This window comes from Tinamus guttatus, unplaced genomic scaffold, assembly GCF_059628265.1.
Source record: "Tinamus guttatus ecotype Peru unplaced genomic scaffold, ASM5962826v1 Tinamus_guttatus_pri_ptg001510l, whole genome shotgun sequence".
Taxonomy (NCBI): Eukaryota; Metazoa; Chordata; class Aves; order Tinamiformes; family Tinamidae; genus Tinamus; species Tinamus guttatus.
Window position 1 is genome coordinate 1 of NW_028290044.1, and position 12,381 is coordinate 12,381.

At 68.6% G+C, this 12,381-nt stretch overlaps 2 protein-coding genes, 1 long non-coding RNA gene and 1 pseudogene across 3 annotated transcripts; all 4 read right to left on the reverse strand.

Moving 5' to 3' along the window:
- Positions 1–54: 54 nt before the first annotated feature.
- LOC148590284 (protein arginine N-methyltransferase 5 pseudogene) lies at positions 55–634 on the reverse strand (annotated as a pseudogene).
- Positions 635–2,069: 1,435 nt separating this feature from the next.
- Positions 2,070–6,212, reverse strand: LOC148590285 (proteasome subunit beta type-5-like). Its single transcript, XM_088539229.1, has 3 exons — positions 6,042–6,212; positions 3,750–4,056; positions 2,070–2,362 (listed from the first exon to the last, which is right to left on the reverse strand). The coding sequence occupies exons 1-3, from the start codon at positions 6,210–6,212 to the stop codon at positions 2,070–2,072; spliced, it is 771 nt and encodes a 256-aa protein (XP_088395355.1).
- A 589-nt stretch (positions 6,213–6,801) lies between these two features.
- On the reverse strand, positions 6,802–7,620 carry LOC148590286 (uncharacterized). Its single transcript, XR_015914330.1, has 5 exons — positions 7,578–7,620; positions 7,454–7,502; positions 7,065–7,101; positions 6,913–6,986; positions 6,802–6,830 (listed from the first exon to the last, which is right to left on the reverse strand). It is a non-coding gene; the product is annotated as an uncharacterized LOC148590286 (long non-coding RNA).
- Positions 7,621–9,689: 2,069 nt separating this feature from the next.
- Positions 9,690–11,562, reverse strand: RNF212B (ring finger protein 212B). The gene is made up of 6 exons (XM_088539230.1): positions 11,477–11,562; positions 10,804–10,873; positions 10,616–10,690; positions 10,444–10,517; positions 10,282–10,333; positions 9,690–9,725 (listed from the first exon to the last, which is right to left on the reverse strand). The coding sequence occupies exons 1-6, from the start codon at positions 11,560–11,562 to the stop codon at positions 9,690–9,692; spliced, it is 393 nt and encodes a 130-aa protein (XP_088395356.1).
- Between the last annotated feature and the right edge of the window lie 819 nt (positions 11,563–12,381).

The window sequence follows — 12,381 nt, forward strand, 5'->3', positions numbered from 1 at the left end:
GACTCCCACGCGGGGGGCGGGGCCTGGGGCTGGGGGCGGGGCTGGGGGCGGGACCCGCAGGCGGGGGGCGGGGTCACTGACGGCCTCGGCGTTCCGTCGCTCCTGCTCCAGCGGCGAATCCGGGCGGATCCACGGGGAGACCTTCCCCACGATCAGGGTGTTCCAGTCTGGGACAACGGGGACAACGGGGGGACATTGGGGACAACGGGGACCCCGCGGGGGGCGGGGCGGCCGCGCTGGCCCCGCCCCGCGTGACGTCACGGCGCGGGGGGCGGGGCGTGTCCTCACCCCTCCCGGAGAGCAGCAGGTCCGAGCGCGTGAGCGGCCCCGGGCGCCCCCGGGCCGGGTCCGCCCGGAACTCGCGGCGCTGGCGCGGGTGGAACACCGGCATGCACAGGAAGTCGAACCTGCCGCGCCGGAAGTGGCGTCAGCCGCCGCCGCCACGTGGGGCGCCGCCGCTTCCCGCCGTTTCCCGGTTTTGGCGGGACTCACCCCTGCCGCGCCACGGCGCCCAGCGTGCCCGCCACTTCCGGCACGCAGCTCAGGTCCCGCCCGCTGGACACGCGCGCGCTTCCGGCCGCCATCCCGGGACCGGGAGCGGGAGCCGCCGCCGCCGCCGCTGCCGCCGCCATCGCTGCCGCCGCCCCACCCCTTCCGGCCCCTGCGCCCCGCCCCTTCCGCTGCACTGCGCGCGCTGCACCAATGGCGGCGCGTTGCCCCTAGCGACGGCTCCGCCAATGGGGACGCGTTGCCCCTAGCGACGGCTCCGCCAATGGCCGCGCGTTGCCCCTAGCGACGGCTCCGCCAATGGCGGCGCGTTGCCCCTAGCGACGGCTCCGCCAATGGCCGCGCGTTGCCCCTAGCGACGGCTCCGCCAATGGCGGCGCGTTGCCCCCAGCGACGGCTCCGCCAATGGCGGCGCGTTGCTCCCAGCGACGGCTACGCCAATGGCGGCGCGTTGCCCCTAGCGACACGTTCCCCCCCCCGTCGCAGGCGCAGCCAATCAACGCCCGCAGCGACGGCCCCGCCCCCCGCACAGGCCACGCCCCCTCCCCGCTCCCAACAGAAGCCCATTGGGTAGAAGGGGTTTTTATTGGGGGCGTGAGGCCCCGCCCCTGCACCGGGGTCACCGAGGGGACACCGGGGGGTCACGGGGTCACCACGGGGCTGTTGTTGGTGTCACCAATGACGTCACCGGGGGTTCCCAGGGTCACCAATGACGTCACCGCGGTCACTAATGGCCGCGCGTTGCCCCTAGCAACGGCTCCGCCAATGGCGGTTTCTCACCCCCAAAAACCGCCTTTTTCCCCCCAAAAGCACCGCCCCGCCCCCCCCCCCGGCTCGTTAACTCTGGCCCCTAATGACGTCCGGAGGGCGGAGCCGCGCGGGGAGCGCGGGTGACGTCATGGGCGTGGCCTCCCCCGCCACGCCCCCTCCATTGAGCACACAGGACACCAGAGCCAACAGGGAACCTTTATGCAAATGAGCAGGGGGCGGGGCTCCGGCGAAGCGCTCGCAGCCCCGCCCCCGGGGCCGCCAAGATGGCCGCCGCTTGGGGCAGGGGGATCCACGAACAACATGGCTGCCGCCGGACGCCATCTTGACGGGGCGGGCGCGGAGACCCCTCCTCAACATGGCCGCTGCGGGGGGAACGAGGCCGCTGTCATGGCCGCCGCGTGGCCAACATGGCCGCCACCCCCCAACCAAGATGGCCGCCACCCCCAGCCCCCCAACCAAGATGGCCGCCACCCCCAACCAAGATGGCCGCCACCCCCAGCCCCCCAACCAAGATGGCCACCACGCCCCCATTGCAGTGGCCATCTTGGCACGGCAGCCATCTTGGCACGGCGGCCATCTTGGTGCAGTGACCATCTTGGCATGGTGGCCATCTTGGCACGGCAGCCATCTTGGCGCAGCGCCCATCTTGGCACCTCCCCGCCCCCCGCGGCGGCCATCTTGGCATGGCGGCCATCTTGGCACAGCAGCCATCTTGGCGCAGCAGCCATCTTGGCGCGGCCGCGGCCATCTTGTCCCCCCCGCCCCCCGCGACGGCCATCTTCCCTCACCCGTCACGGCTCCTCCTCCTTGTCGTCCCCGTCGCCGCCATCTTGGCCCACGTCCTCGCAGGCCACGCGGCGCCACCCGCCCGGCCCCACCAGGTAGACGGTGACGCGGCCGCCCGAGTAGGCGTCGCGCCGGGCGGCGCGCAAGATGGCGGCGCGCGCCAGCCCCACGGCGGCCTCGGGCGTCATGGCGGCCGCGTAGCCCCGGTCCAGGACCCCGTACGCGTAGGGCGCCCCCGAGCCCACGGCGAAGGCCTGGCCGGGCACGCGGGTGCCCTCGCTGTCCACGTAGTACAGACCTGGGGGGCACAATGGGGCGCTATGGGGCGCTATGGGGCGCTGTGGGGCGCTGTGGGGCACGTGGGGACCCACAACCCGACCCACAACCCGGCCTGGGGCCCCCCCAACCTCCAACCCAACCTACTTGGGGGTCCAGACACCTCCAACCTAGTCAGGGCTCTCCAGACCCAGAACCACCAACCCCATCCGATCGGGGTCTCCAGCCCCACACGTCCCCCAGCCCCACAACCTCCGTAACCCCCAGCCCCACAACCTCCACGTCCCCCAGCCCCACAACCTCCATATCCCCCAGCCCCACACCGCCCCACGGCTGCCCCACACACTCACCAGGCCTGCACTTGTCCCATCCGCAGATCTTAGTGCCCACATTCCGGTCTCCCCAGCCCCACAACCCGCCATGTTCCCTCCTCCCCAGACCCACGGCTGCCCCACATCACCCCACATCACCCCACACATCACCCCACACTCACCGGGCCCCCTCTTGTCCCATCCGCAGATCATGGTGCCCATGCTCAGCCCCATGCCCTTGTACCCGTACACCATGTTGGCCAGCAGCCCCATAGCTGCCCCATGGCTGTTCTCCAGCCCCATGGCTGCCCCACGGCCGCCCCACACACTCACCGGGTCCCCGTTTGTCCCATCCGCAGATCATGGTGCCCATGCTCAGCCCCATGCCCTTGTACCCGTACACCATGTTGGCCAGCAGCCCCATGGCCGCTCCCAGCCCCATGGCTGCCCCACATCACCCCACACACTCACCAGGTCCCCTCTTGTCCCATCCGCAGATCATGGTGCCCATGCTCAGCCCCATGCCCTTGTACCCGTACACCATGTTGGCCAGCAGCCCCATGGCTGCCCCATGGCTGCCCCACATCACCCCACACATCACCCCACACATCACCCCACGTGTTCCCCACACTCACCGGGCCCCCTCTTGTCCCATCCGCAGATCATGGTGCCCATGCTCAGCCCCATGCCCTTGTACCCGTACACCATGTTGGCCAGCAGCCCCATGGCCGTTCTCCAGCCCCATGGCTGCCCCATGGCTGCCCCACATCACCCCACACACTCACCAGGCCCCCTCTTGTCCCATCCGCAGATCATGGTGCCCATGCTCAGCCCCATGCCCTTGTACCCGTACACCATGTTGGCCAGCAGCCCCACGGCCGTTCTCCAGCCCCATAGCTGCCCCATGGCTGCCCCACATCACCCCACACGTCACCCACACACTCACCGGGTCCCCTCTTGTCCCATCCGCAGATCATGGTGCCCATGCTCAGCCCCATGCCCTTGTACCCGTACACCATGTTGGCCAGCAGCCCCATGGCTGTTCTCTAGCCCCATGGCTGCCCCATGGCTGCCCCACACATCACCCCACACACTCACCGGGTCCCCTCTTGTCCCATCCGCAGATCATGGTGCCCATGCTCAGCCCCATGCCCTTGTACCCGTACACCATGTTGGCCAGCAGCTTGGACGCGGCCGCCACGGTGGCCGGCTCCTTGTTGCGCAGCCGGTGCACGCGGACCTGCCGCGCCAGCAGCCGCTGCCAGAAGCTGCAGTCGGCGGCGCCGCCCGCCATGGTGCCCAGCAGGGCCCCGCTCAGCTCCAGGACCTTGTGCACGGTCTGCGACGCCACGTAGGCGCCCGCCGTGGCGCGGGAATCCACCGCGACAACCACGCCGTGATCGAACTGTGGGGAGAAAGGAGATAATGGGGTCAATGAGATCCGTGGGGTGCCCCATAGATCCACGTAGGCGCCCGCCGTGGCGCGGGAGTCCACGGCCACCACGACGCCGTGGTCGAACTGTGGGGAGAATAGGGAACAAGAGAGATAACGGGGTCAATGAGATCCATGGGGTGCCCCATAGATCCACGTACGCGCCCGCCGTGGTGCGGGAATCTACCGCGACAACCACGCCGTGGTCAAACTGTGGGGAGAAAATGGGACATGGGGGTCACCAAGAGCCATGGGGAGCCATGGGGAGCCCTAGAGACCCGTGGGGAGCCCTAGAGATCCACAGGGAGCCCTAGAGATCCAGGGGAGCCCTGGAGATCCATAGGGAGCCCTAGAAATCCATAGGGAGCCCTAGAGATCCAGGAGGAGCCCTAGAGATCCATGGGGAGCCCTAGAGATCCAGGGGGAGCCCTAGAGATCCAGGGGGGCCCCTAGAGATCCAGGGGAGCCCTAGAGATCCAGGGGGGCCCTGGAGATCCGTGGGGAGCCCTAGAGATCCGTGGGGAGCCCTGGAGATCCGTGGGGAGCCCTAGAGATCCAGGGGGAGCCCTAGAGATCCACGGGGGCCCTAGAGATCCAGGGGAGCCCTAGAGATCCATGGGGAGCCCTAGAGACCCATGGGGAGCCCTAGAGATCCAGGGGAGCCCTAGAGATCCAGGGGGAGCCCTAGAGATCCAGGGGAGCCCTAGAGATCCAGGGGAGCCCTGGAGATCCATGGGGAGCCCTAGAGATCCAGGGGGAGCCCTAGAGACCCATGGGGAGCCCTAGAGATCCAGGGGAGCCCTAGAGATCCAGGGGGAGCCCTAGAGATCCAGGGGGAGCCCTAGAGACCCATGGGGAGCCCTAGAGATCCAGGGGAGCCCTAGAGATCCGTGGGGAGCCCCAAGGATCCATGGGGACCCCCAGGGATCCATTGGGAAGCCCTGGAGAACCCTCAGGCCCTCCTGGACATTCACCAGGAGCCCTGGGGAGCCATTGGGGAGCCCTAGAGATCCCCCAGGGGATCCCCCGGGACCCGCCATGGGGCTGGGGGATCCACTATGGGGCTGGGGGATCCGCTATGGGGCTGGGGGACCCGCTATGGGGCTGGGGGTCCCCCGGGCAGCGCCCGGCCCCACAGCACCCACGGGGATCCCCACTCAGGACCCCACGGGGCCCTATAGGCCAAGACCCTCTAGCCCCATAGCGCCCTGCGGGGGCCCCTATGGGACCTTATAGGCCCAAAGAACCTTAAGAGCCCCCATGTGAGACCCTATGGCACCCCCTTCAGGACTCCCACAGATGATCCTGGAGTACCATGAGACCTTAGTAACCCCCATAGCTGATCCTATGGACCCCATAGGGTCTTGAGAACTCCCACAGATGACCCCATAGCCCCATAGGACCTTAGGAACCCCAGTACCCGACCCTATGGCCCTCATAGCACCTCAGGAATCCCCATGCGAGACCCTGTAGCCCCTTAAGGATCCCCATACCTGATGTTATGGACTCCATAGGACCTTAAGGTCCCCCAGAACTGACCCTAGAACCTTATAAGACCTTAAAGCCCCCATACCCACATATTGTATAGCCCCTCAAGGCCCCCATACCTGACTCTATGGGCCCCGTACAACCTTAAAGCCCCCACACCTGACCCTATAGCCCTACAACATCTTAAAGCCCCCATACTCAACCTCATAGTGTCTCCAACTCCCTATATATAATTGTATAGATCTATAGAACTTAAAACCCTCAAAGCCCAACTCTATAGCTCTATAAGATGCTAAAGCTCCCTGTACTCGACTCTATAGGCCCCATAGCCCCTCCCGGCCCCCGTCCATGACCCCTACGGGCCCCATAGCCCCTCACGACCCCCCCATAGCCGACCCTATGGGCCCCACAGCCCCTCCAGGCCCCCCGTCCATGACCCCTCCGGGCCGCCGTCCCCCGGCCCCGCCCACCTTGAAGGCCAGCGTGGTGGTCCCGTGCAGCAGGTGGATCCCGGGGCCGCCGGGGGGGGCCGCCCCCCCGCCGAGGGGCGGGGCCAGCGCCGGGGGCGCCGCGAGGTCGCGGGGGGCGCCCAGGAGCGGCGCGGGGGGCTCCTCGGCGCGGGCCACGCTCGCCAGCGCCATCTTGGAATGGGGCAGCCGCGCGCACGCGCATAAAGGGGGGCGGCGCCGCGGCCGCCGGAAGCCGCCGCCGCCATGTTGGGCGCGGGCAGGCGCCGCCGGGACGGGGCGGTGCCGCCGGAAGCCGCCGCCGCCATGTTGGATGCGGGCAGGCGCCGCCGCGCATGCGCGGGGGCAGCGCGGACAGCGGCGGGGCTGTGGGCATGACCAGGCGCGGCGGCCATGTTGGGGCGGGGCTAGCGAGGGCGGCGGCGCCATGTTGGTCGCGGGCAGCGGTGACGCTGCAGGTTGCCGGGCGGGGGCGGGGCGAGGGGCGGGGCTTACCCGTCCCGTGGGGCTCAGCGGCTGGTGCTGGGGGTGAAGCGCAGCTATGGGGCGGGGGGGGGGTCACGGCTGCCCCATAGCGCTATGGGGCGGGGGGGGGGGTCACGGCTGCCCCATAGCGCTATGGGGCGGGGGGGGGTCACGGCTGCCCCATAGCGCTATGGGCGGGGGGGGGGGTCACGGCTGCCCCATAGCGCTATGGGGCGGGCACCACCCCCCCCCCCCCCCGGCCCCACGCGCTATGGGGCAGCCCCCTTACCTGGAGCGGCGGGGGGGGGCACGGGCGGGGGGTGAGATCTGTGGGGGGGGAAGGGGGCGGAGCGAGGTCAGGGGGCGGGGCCCCGGCTGGGTGGGGCGAGGGGGCGGGGCCGGGGCTCACCTGCGAAGATGGCGGCGGGGCTGCCGTGGGGCCGCCCCATGGGCGGGGCCCAGGGGGGCGGGGTCTGCGAGGCCCTATGGGGATGCGGGGGGCGGGGTGAAGGCTCCGCCCCCGTCACGTGTCCCCGCCCCCTTCCCCTCCCCCCCACTCACCTGTGGGTCTCGCTGTGGGTCGAGGCTGGAGACGGGGCTGTGGGGGCGGAGCCAGGGGGCAGAGGGGAGGGGCTTAAGCCTGCGGGCGGGGCTATGGGAGGGGCCAAGGGAGCGGGGACAGGGACACAAGGGGTGGGGCTAAGGAGAAAGGGGCGGGGCCAGAGGGAGGAAAGGCCCCCCCAGGGGGCAGGGTCGGGAGGGGGCGGGGCTATAGGCAAAGGATGGGCTGGGGGGCTGTGGGCGGAGCTAAATGCAAAAGGGGCGGGGCATGGGATAAAGGGGTGGGGATTGAGGTGGGGCGGGGTTGTGCCAAAGGGGCGGGGGCTAGGGGTGGGGTTGTGCCAAAGGGGGCGGGGGCGGAGCCAGAGGGGAAGGGGCGGGGCTCTCACCAGCACTGGACACCAAGGGGGTGCCGGAGCCCCAGCGGGCACCGCCCACCTGTGGGGCGGGGCTTAGAGCGTCCGAGCTGCAAAGGATGATGGGAAACCCCTCCCCCCCCCGGGGAGGACTCACCTGCCATGGGGGGGCGGAGTCGAGCGAGGAGGCGGAGCGACTGGGGGAGGGGCAGTTGGGGGTCACACACACAGATGTGCCCCATAGGGGGCAGTTGGGGGTCACACACACGGATGTGCCCCATAGGGGGGGCAGTTGGGGGTCGCACACACGGATGTGCCCCATAGGGGCAGTTGGGGTCGCACACACACAGATGTGCCCCATAGGGGGGCAGTTGGGGGTCACACACACAGATGTGCCCCACGGCGGGGGGGCAGTTGGGGGTCACACACACACACGGATGTGCCCCATAGGGGCAGTTGGGGGTCGCACACACGGATGTGCCCCATAGGGGCAGTTGGGGGTCGCACACACGGATGTGCCCCATAGGGGGCAGTTGGGGGTCACACACACGGATGTGCCCCATAGGGGCAGTTGGGGGTCACACACGGATGTGCCCCATAGGGGGGGCAGTTGGGGGTCACACACACAGATGTGCCCCATAGGGGGCAGTTGGGGGTCACACACACACGGATGTGCCCCATAGGGGGGGCAGTTGGGGGTCGCACACACGGATGTGCCCCATAGGGGGGGCAGTTGGGGGTCACACACACAGATGTGCCCCATAGGGGGCAGTTGGGGGTCACACACACACGGATGTGCCCCATAGGGGGCAGTTGGGGGTCGCACACACACGGATGTGCCCCATAGGGGCAGTTGGGGGTCACACACACGGATGTGCCCCATAGGGGGCAGTTGGGGGTCGCACACACAGATGTGCCCCATAGGGGCAGTTGGGGGTCACACACGGATGTGCCCCATAGGGGGCAGTTGGGGGTCGCACACACGGATGTGCCCCATAGGGGCAGTTGGGGGTCACACACGGATGTGCCCCATAGGGGGCAGTTGGGGTCGCACACACAGATGTGCCCCATAGGGGGCAGTTGGGGGTCGCACACACGGATGTGCCCCATAGGGGCAGTTGGGGGTCGCACACACACGGATGTGCCCCATAGGGGCAGTTGGGGGTCGCACACACACGGATGTGCCCCATAGGGGGGGGCAGTTGGGGTCGCACACACAGATGTGCCCCATAGGGGCAGTTGGGGGTCACACACACACAGATGTGCCCCATAGGGGCAGTTGGGGGTCACACACACGGATGTGCCCCATAGGGGGCAGTTGGGGGTCACACACTCGGATGTGCCCCATAGGGGGCAGTTGGGGGTCACACACACGGATGTGCCCCATAGGGGGCAGTTGGGGGTCACACACACGGATGTGCCCCATAGGGGGCAGTTGGGGGTCACACACTCGGATGTGCCCCATAGGGGGGCAGTTGGGGGTCGCACACACACGGATGTGCCCCATAGGGGCAGTTGGGGGTCACACACACACGGATGTGCCCCATAGGGGCAGTTGGGGGTCACACACACGGATGTGCCCCATAGGGGGCAGTTGGGGGTCGCACACACGGATGTGCCCCATAGGGGGCAGTTGGGGGTCGCACACACACACGGATGTGCCCCATAGGGGCAGTTGGGGGTCGCACACACGGATGTGCCCCATAGGGGGGGCAGTTGGGGGTCACACACACAGATGTGCCCCATAGGGGGCTGTTGGGGGTCACACACACACGGATGTGCCCCATAGGGGGCAGTTGGGGGTCACACACACGGATGTGCCCCATAGGGGGCAGTTGGGGGTCGCACACACGCACCTGCCCCACGGCGGGGGGCAGTTGGGGGCCGCCCCGCCCCACGCCCCCCCTCACCTCACCACTTGGCCGCTCAGCTGCCGCCGGGGCTGTGGGGTGACTTGTGGGGCAGAGAGGCGGGTCAGGACCCGCCCCCCGGCAGCCATGTTGGACGTGGGGGGCGGGACCCCCACGCGTGGGGCGGGTCCTACCCGACTGCGCCGGGGAGGTGACGCCCACGGGGCGGGGGGTGCTGCTCCTGCGGGGGGCACAAGATGGCGGCCGCGTTGGGGGGCGGGCGCTGCCCCACGGCGCCGCCCCCCGCCCCACGGCACCGCCCCCCGCCCCCGCCCTACGGCGCCGCCCCCGCCCCACAGCCCCGCCCCCCCGCCCCACGGCCCCGCCCCCCGGCCCCGCCCCCCGCCCCACGGCACCGCTCACCTGCTGCTCAGGGGCCAGCCCGGGGAGGAGGCCTGCGGGGAGACAAAATGGCTGCCGAGAGCGCGCCGCGGGGAGACAAAATGGCGCTGGGGGGAGGAAGGGCTTGTGGGGTGACAAGATGGCTGCCAGGAGGGCTGGGGGGAGACAAGATGGCGGCCACAAGGTCCATAAGGCCCCAAAATGGCTGCCAGGATGCCCATGGGGAGACAAGATGGCGGACAGGAGGTCTACAAGGCCCCAAAATGGCTGCCGGGAGGCCTATGGGAAGACAAGATGGCTGCTGGGATGCCTATAGGTCCCCAAAATGGCTGCCGAGAGGCCTATAGGACCTCAAAATGGCTGCTGGGGATCCCTATGGGAAGACAAGATGGCTGCCAGGAAGCCTATAGGTGCCCAGATGGGTGCCGAGAGGCCTATAGGACCCCAAAATGGCTGCCAGAATGGCTATAGGGCCCCAAAATGGCTGCTGGGATCCCCCTGGGGAGACAAGATGGCGGCCAGGAGGTCTACAAGGCCCCAAAATGGCTGCCGGGAGGCCTATGGGCAGACAAGATGGCTGCCGGGCGGCCCATGTGTCCCCAACGGCACCTGGAGGCGGCGCCGCAGCTCCCCGTTCTCGTGGCGCAGCCGCTCCAGCTCCCTGTGGGGCGCAGACCCATAGCGGGCGCCGCAATGGGGCGGCCGTGGGGCCGCAATGGGGCGGCCGTGGGGCAGCCGTGGGGCCGCAATGGGGCGGCACCTGCGCGTTGCGGCGCAGCCCGTTCCAGCGCCCGCCGCTGGCGCCGCAGCAGCAGCTCCGTCTGCGCCCGCTGGAAGCGCCAGGCCTGCGCCGTGGGGCGGGCTGTGGGGCTGCCCCATAGCGCTGCCCCATAGCGCTGCCCCATAGCGCGGGGGGCTGCCCCATGGCGCCGCCGCCGCTCACCTGCGCCAGCCGCCCCAGCCGCGCCAGCGCCACGGCCGCGGGGGGCTTGAAGAAGAGCCGCTCGCGCGGCCGCAGCTGCGAGAAACACCCTTTTTGGGGCCAAAATCCCCCGTTTCGGGGAGCAGAACCCCCACGTTGTGCCAACAGCCCCCGTTTTGGGGTGAAACCCCCCGTTTTGGCGCACTCACCTGCTCGCCGATGGGCAGGAAGCGGCAGCCGGCGCCGCACACGGGGCAGCGCTCTGCGGCGGCCATGGTGCTCCCAGCCCCTTTTTCCCCCTTATTTTCCCCATTATTCCCACCCTTTTCCTTTATCCCCACATTTTCACCCCAAATCCCACTGCTCTCCCCACAAACCCCACGGTTTTGCCCCCAATTCCCACATTTTTCCCCCAAATCCCCTCATTCCTCCCCCAAACCTCCCCTTTCTCCCCACATTCATTTTTGCCCCCCAAACTCCTGTTTCCCCCCCGATGCTCCACTTTTTCCTTCACAAAACCCATTTTCCACCCCAAACCTCCATTATTTCCCCAAAACCTCACATTTCCCAATGGAAACACCCCCTTTCCTCCAGAACCCCACATTTTCCTCCCTAAAGCCCCACTTTCCCCCCAAACTCCCCATTCCTCCCCTGAAATCTCCCATTCCCCCTGTTTTCCCTCCAAACCCTTCAGTTCTCACCCATAATCCCACATTTCTCCCCAAAATCCTTTCCCTCAAAAAGCCACCGGTTTCCCCTCAAACCCCGCATTTCCACCCCAAAGGCCCAGATTTGCCCTCAAATCCCCCGTTTCCCCCCAAACCCCGTGTTTCTCCCCCCAAACCCCCGCCGCCGCCGTTACCCCCGCCGCCATCGCCACACGGGCGGCACAGGACGTGCCCGCACGTGGCCAGCGAGAAGCGGGCGCCCTCCTGGCGGAAGCAGCGGTTGCAGTGGAACCAGTCCATGGCGGCCAGTGTCAAAAAAACCCTTTTCCCCCACTTTTTTCATTCACTTTTTTTGGGGGAAAAGGGAGCACGCGCCTCCACAGCCCCTTTAACGCCCCCCTGCGACCGTTAAAAAAGGAGGCAAAGGGCGGGGCAGGGGGCGGGGCCTCGCGTGAGGTAAAGGGGGCGCGAAGCCGCCGCCAAAAAGGGCGGGAAGGCGCCGCGCATGCGCAGAAGGGGGGGGAGCGCAGGGGGCGGGGCCTCGCGTGAGGTAAAGAGGGCGCGAAGCCGCCGCCAAAAAGGGCGGGAAGGCGCCGCGCATGCGCAGAAGGGGGGGAGCGCAGGGGGCGGGGCCTCGCGTGAGGTAAAGGGGGCGCGAAGCCGCCGCCAAAAAGGGCGGGAAGGCGCCGCGCATGCGCAGAAGGGGGGGGGAGCGCAGGGGGCGGGGCCTCGCGTGAGGTAAAGGGGGCGCGAAGCCGCCGCCAAAAAGGGCGGGAAGGCGCCGCGCATGCGCGGGAGGGGGGGCGCGCAGGGGGCGGGGCCTCGCGTGAGGTAAAGGGGGCGTGAAGCCGCCTCCAAAAAGGGCGGGAAGGCGCCGCGCATGCGCAGAACGGGCAGGGGGCGGGGCCTCGCGTGAGGGGGGGAAGGCGCCCCGCATGCGCAGAGGCTCGCGGGGGGGGGGGCACAGGGGGCGGGGCCTCGCGTGAGGTAACGGGCAGCGAAACAGGGGGCGGGGAGGGGGGCGGGGTGACACTTTAGCGTCTCCCGATTTGGGTAAAATTTCCTCTTTTTCGTCTTCATTTAGGGGCTTTTGTCCCTTTAAGACCTCCCGGTTTGGCC

Bases quoted from the DNA above. Each gene is read 5' to 3' on its own strand.
- LOC148590285 (XM_088539229.1), bottom strand. From the start codon at position 6,212: ATGGCGCTGGCGAGCGTGGCCCGCGCCGAGGAGCCCCCCGCGCCGCTC. The intron at 4,057-6,041 runs GTGGGCGGGGCC...TTCTCCCCACAG, and splicing joins CCACCACGCTGGCCTTCAAG to TTCGATCACGGCGTGGTTGT. The intron at 2,363-3,749 runs GTGAGTGTGTGG...TGTGCCCCCCAG, and splicing joins ATGGGACAAGAGGGGACCCG to GTCTGTACTACGTGGACAGC.
- RNF212B (XM_088539230.1), bottom strand. From the start codon at position 11,562: ATGGACTGGTTCCACTGCAACCGCTGCTTCCGCCAGGAGGGCGCCCGC. The intron at 10,874-11,476 runs GTGTGGCGATGG...AGGGGCTGGGAG, and splicing joins GGGCACGTCCTGTGCCGCCC to CACCATGGCCGCCGCAGAGC. The intron at 10,334-10,443 runs GCAACGCGCAGG...TGCGCCCCACAG, and splicing joins GCGCTGGAACGGGCTGCGCC to GGAGCTGGAGCGGCTGCGCC.